The 5,916-nt window shown below is 36.3% G+C and overlaps 1 protein-coding gene across 2 annotated transcripts; it reads left to right on the forward strand.

The window, feature by feature from the left end:
• The first annotated feature begins 4,549 nt into the window (after positions 1-4,549).
• LOC119078879 (high mobility group protein D-like) lies at positions 4,550-5,479 on the forward strand. 2 transcript variants are annotated; one of them, XM_037186601.1, is made up of 3 exons: positions 4,550-4,690; positions 4,763-4,812; positions 4,879-5,479. In XM_037186601.1, exon 3 carries the CDS (start codon positions 4,906-4,908, stop codon positions 5,200-5,202), a length of 297 nt encoding a protein of 98 aa, XP_037042496.1. In that variant the 5' UTR covers positions 4,550-4,690; positions 4,763-4,812; positions 4,879-4,905; the 3' UTR covers positions 5,203-5,479. The 2 variants fall into 2 exon arrangements, with proteins under 2 accessions (XP_037042496.1, XP_037042495.1); XM_037186600.1 differs by having other exon boundaries at positions 4,892-5,479.
• The last annotated feature ends 437 nt before the right edge of the window (positions 5,480-5,916 follow it).

Below are 5,916 nucleotides of genomic sequence, written 5' to 3' on the forward strand. Positions count from 1 at the left end.
GAGAGCAACTTGGTATGTATAACAGAATAACATACTGCATATTGGGTGAAAGATCTAAATTCGAGCCACCCAACGAAAGCGAAACTATTATAAAAGGATGAGGGCATCGGTAACATTAGAGACAGAGTTCCGTTCGATTTACAAGCCTTCTGAAAAAAAGAATTCAGCGGGTCGTACAAAAATCCGGGCTCGTATTTAGAGTTTTTACCCTATACCTATACCCTGACCTTCGTTGATAAAAATGTTGAAAAAATGTGTCCACCTTTCATGACCTTTCGAGAGCGATACCAAAATTGGTTGTACCAAAATCACATGTTTCACAGAAATGCAGTTCTTTTGTTAGCGCTTCAGGAAAAATCGTAGAGGTAACGTTAAAATTACTCTCTGGTGATCAAAATTAGTATGTCTCGTCAAAGTTTTCATTTTCTGTGTCATTGATAGGAGATTCTTCTTCATGATTAAGCAACGTTAATGCATATTTTGCAATATTAGATTAAGAGTCATTTCGCCAATTCGTCAGCCAAATTTTCAATTTTTGAAACAAGCTATCCCCGATATTATTGACTTATAGCTCATTCGATTCGTCGTTCAATTCTAGCGAAGGGGTGTCTGCCATTTTTTTTTCTTCAAAAAAATCCATTTTGAGTGTAATGTGTCTAAATGTCATATGATGTCAGAGGGTGGTCAAAACATTTTTTTAGCATTTACTTGAGGAAGGAGCAACACAAAAAGTTGAAACTTTGTGGGATTGTTGGCCTATCCACTCAATAATATCGAGGATAGCTTGTTTTCCAAGTGGTCGAAAAATTGGCGAATTGACTCTTAAGTGCAGAAATGCAGATGCATTGCTGTAACAATAAAAGCACATCGACCTTCACCGAAATGAAATTTGACATTTTATTACCTCCATCCGTTATAATCAGATATTTATCAAAAGTGACGCAAAAATATGCTAAATCTTTTGGTTATTTGTTCCGAACACATGTTAAATTCAATGAAGTAACAGATTACTACATTGTTTGGAACCTTCTAGTTTGCCAAGTGTGTAAGACAAAATACAACGTTCCAAAAAATAACCTGAGTTATTTTAATTACTAAGGTCCCAGAGGTGCAGCGAGGAATATATATTGTGCACTGCTGTCCAAATGTTCATTTTGAACATTCGGACAGAGGTGAACTTATATTATTCACCAACGCAAGAAACAACAATTCCAAATTTGGCGGAACGAAGTGACTTATTGCTTAAATCGCTAAACGCATTTGATGCTGCGAAAATAACTCATTACATTTTAGGTAACAATTTTGTGTTAAAAGCAAACTCACAAGTGTGTTTCTGAACAACAGGCTGGCTTTTCGGCAAATGTCGATTTTGTATAAATGCCGAAACTACACATGTGGAAAAGCAGTTGCAGAGGCAAGTTTATCAAAAACACACGAGTGAGCTTGCGAGTATCACAATTCGGAACAGCTCGAGCTGCAAGCGCCACATTTGTTCATTTCAGTTTTATTTTTAGGGAGCCTGTTTAGTCGTCTAAAAGAAATCACAAGCAATCGCTGCTCTCTCTGGCACCAAATCTGACAGACTCACAGCTTTGGTGCTAGAGATAAGTTATCACCTTCAATTTTGAACGTTTTTCATTTTTTTTACTACTGCCTGAAGACTTAAACTATAAATTAGGAAAAACTGTCAGACGTCAAAAACATTTTGCAACGAGCGTTCGCACAACTTTCCGTGTTGGTGTGGTGTAGAAATAAATATGTAAATTTCGCCGAGATCATAAAATTCAGAAATGATAAAATTTCAAAGCGACGACAATTCAATTTACGTCTTCTTTTCAAAAATATGTGTTAGAATTCAAATGCGTAAGCAATCGACAAAAAAAAGCATTCGAATTAATTCGTCGTGCAACAAAGACGAAAATGTATATAAAAGGAAGGATGATTCTTCTCTGGATTCATTAGCTTCGAAGAGTTCTTTTAATACGGTCAATTCGATCTTAAATCTGTGGTAATCATACTTTTCATTCTAACGTTGAGAAAATGTTTGCTTTTAAGTTGCTGTTCATATTTGGTGCAATGATAAGTTTCACATTGGCACGACCCGAGACAGAGCCTAATGACGAAACGGCCAGCATTCCATCCATTCAAATGCCAAGTGATACTAATATAGAAATCATTCCCATTCCCACCCATGGTGTAGTTTATGGCATAGTTTTGAATTTCACATCGCCAGACGATATGAAACCCATCGAATCTATAATGCCAGTCGCAACGGAAGAAACATCAAGCCCAAGCGGTGAAAAGTTGGTGCGTAAGAAACGGTTTTTGTTCGGTTTGGTTGGATCTGCCCTTCAATCTTTACGGAATGATAACTGGCGCGAGTGTGGACGGACTCCATGGGGAACGACAATTTATACGAATGGATTTGCTACTGCCTGTTTTGGAGCATGTCCCGAACAAACGTATTGTGGATATGGCTACGGATACAATGGATATAACGGATATGATGGATATTCTTATGGTAGATATTCATACGGTTCGCAAATAAATACTGTTTACTTGGGTTAGTTTAAGTTCCTGATTTTGTAAAACTAAAAAAATTGTGAGATTTTTAAGTTTTATTCAATAAATGTATTAGAGCTTGATCTAAGTGACTGCTTTTCTCGACAACCGATCCCGATCAGGTTCCCAAAATCCTAACTTTTCGAAACTTTAAATATATGAAGTGTAGAGTTGAGTACATCAAGATTGTCTCTCTGAGAATCGAATCAGCACTTTTGTGTTGCAAGTTGCAATGCAGTAGATGAGTTTGTTAATTTCTATATGATTAGGTGCAATCTGCAGTATTTCAGTGTTCTTCCCTTAACTGAAACTCATTGGTCTTACGGATGATAAACACTCTAAAATGTCTGTCAGAAAATGTTCATTATGATCGAAAATGTATCAAGGTTCTGAAAGAAGAGGTTAAGACAGCCACGAAGGCGGGTGACACCGAAATTGTTAAACGCCCTCAGTACAGATTGTGTGTGAAGTTGATTTTTAGGAAAATTCTGAATTTTGTTTTTGTTGATTTGCTATTTTCATATAAACGTCATAGCCGTTGACGCAATTTGTGTGTCACCTTCGTGATCAACCTAGAGTTGTCTTTACCTGTTCTTTCAGAACCTTGGAATGTATGACCAAAAACCATAAATCGTAAAACTGCTTCTAGCACGAACACTAATTTTTAGAACGTTAAAAAGCCTCTAAATTTTCAAACATGGATACGATTGTGTTTTTATTCAAACCTTATTAGAGTAATTATAATTACTCTACGATTCAAACCAAGAAATCATGACTCATATCTTTACGAGAAAATGCAAGTCCTATTTTCATTGCATAAGCCTCCAAATATTTCTTATGTTCATGCTAGAAGCTGAGATGTATTTAAATACATAACAAGGTTTGTCACGCTTTGTTCATTACTTGATAACACGGAAACGTGAGTAATTCGACGCCGTCGAAAAAAAAAACAGTTTCTGGAGATCCGTTAAGAATTACTCAAGTTATCGTGTTACGAGGAGGAAACCACAACGGAAAATCCTGTCCCACCATTCGCATGAGATTACATTTTGGTTTTCTAGCGACCAGATTAAGCAATTTTGGTAATCGAATTATTTTTTAGCGATCACTTTTTGTTCACTTTTTGCTACCGCTAGTTTCTTCCTGTTTTCTTGTGATCATTTAATCGCCCAAAACCACTTACAGTGTAAGTGTGACGCCTTTATTCAAGTACAAACGAACTGATAGTATCAATGCGGGGGTGACACTGACAGCTCGAGCTGGAAAAACAAATGTCAGATGATGAGGATAGTGTAAACAACTGTTTCAGAAAATTGTATTTAAAAAATAATTTACTCTTTCATAACCAGGAGGGTGTGTCAGTGACACACTGTGTCACAGATAGCAGATAATTCGGTTTTATTAATACATTTCTTCCACTATAAGTGAATTTTGGGCTAGATCATTTCCGTTGTAAGTGTTCCGTCAGCTTTTCGGTCGAATCTCCATTAAAACATAGAGCTTTGCAGACCCGTACGATTAAACTCAGAGTGTCAGAAAGACACTTGAAACGCGTGTAGCTCCCAAATAAGCGACTTTTTGGAAATACCCTAAAACACGTGTCGACTAGAGTCTAAAACTCTATACATTTGTCTTTTTAACGAACTTTCCATATGCCATATCTTCTGAGTTATGGCTCACATAGCTCACACTTAAAACGCTCATAGCTCCCAAAGAAGAGACTTTTGGAAAAACCCTGAAACATGTGTCGACTAAAATATAAAACTCTATCAATTTTTTGTAAACTCAATAGTTCTTTATGTTCTCAAGCGAAACAGCCTTAAATCAAACCATAATGTACTATTTCATGCAAAGGACCGAAACTCCGAAAAAAAATTCAAAATTGCCCCGAAGCATGAAAAAAACTATTTCTAAATTAAAATCGAAAAAATCGATTTTGGAACGAATGTTTTCTGACATATGGTTTTATTTTGGTGTTACCGCAGTTAAATCTGATACACTGGAATTTTCGAAGTCGATGTCAGCCATTGATATTTCTGTGAATAAAGGAATTGTTTGTTCTTCGACATTACAATTTTTCGTGCACGATAAACGGGTCATTTGAATTTAAAAAAACTTGTAAATTTGGGTAGGAAATTCAGCTACAAGTACTTGTGTTCTGCATGATATTAATTTTTCTTTCCCGATATAAAAATTGTAGATTTACCAAGCAGCTTCAGTATCGTCAATTTCTTGTTTGCATTTTGAAAGGTGCGTTGTTGTGAAAAGAAGAATTTTTTTGTGGCAAAAGCATTTTTTTGTGCATCATTTTAATTCAAAATTCTTTTAGAAAATCGAAAAAAAATGGGTGACAGACCAAAACGACCACTTTCTTCGTATATGATTTTCTTGAACGGTCAACGTGAGCAAATCAAAAGAGAAAATCCTGGCATCAAAATTACGGAAATCGCTAAACGCGGCGGTGAATTATGGCGTGCATTGGAGGACAAAAGTCAATGGCATGAGCAAGCTGCTGAGGCCAAGGAAAGGTATACAAAGCTCATGATGGAGTTTGAAGTGAATGGCGGATCGAAAGATGCTCCAGTCAGTCGTAAGCGGAAGATGGGGAGTAAGAGTTCAGTTGTCGCACTTACTACGTAATTTGAGTAGTATGACCATATGTATGACCAGTTGCGTAGTACATCAATTTCATTTTCATTAAAAGTTCGAATTTTACAAACTCATTTTTACAATTTGAAATAAAACGCAACAGCTTAAGAATACGTTTTTAGTTCAAGTTCAATCAAATATATTCCGTAATGTAACTTTAAGCCCATCAATGAATTAACAGACACATAAAAATGAGATTCAATTGTTTAACACAAAAAATTTAATGAATAAATGGCCGTTACACCGTAATAAAATCGCACTGTCACTATTATCTGCCTTTTCTTTAAATTTTGCATTCATTTTCCATCATAATCGATGCGATGATATGGAATCCATTAAAATGCTACGAGGGACTCTTTTCTAAAACCGCCGACCGAAATCGGACGCATTGGACTTTTTATGTGTGCATAGATAGGTATTCGACCCTTTTTTAGCCAAAACCACTTTAAAAAAATTCTTCGATGCTTCTGTGGCTAATGGGAGGTGATCAAAAACCAAAACATGAATTTTTTGACTGAAATTTCTCCAGGTGCACGAAACGTACAAGGTCGTGTGGGATATTCGATAGCTAAATGCATGTACTTTCAGGGCAAAGAAGGTCTTATGGGTCTTGGAAGCATCTAAGATGAACTATGAACACCTTAACACTTCAATTTATCCTAGCTCATCTTAAATGCTTCCAAGCCCCACAAGACCCTATTTTCC

The sequence above is a fragment of the Bradysia coprophila genome, unplaced genomic scaffold (genome assembly GCF_014529535.1).
Source record: "Bradysia coprophila strain Holo2 unplaced genomic scaffold, BU_Bcop_v1 contig_297, whole genome shotgun sequence".
In the NCBI taxonomy this organism is placed as follows: domain Eukaryota; kingdom Metazoa; phylum Arthropoda; class Insecta; order Diptera; family Sciaridae; genus Bradysia; species Bradysia coprophila.

What these genes read in the sequence shown, in the direction of transcription:
- LOC119078879 (XM_037186601.1), top strand. Translation starts at nt 4,906, where the DNA reads ATGGGTGACAGACCAAAACGACCACTTTCTTCGTATATGATTTTCTTG.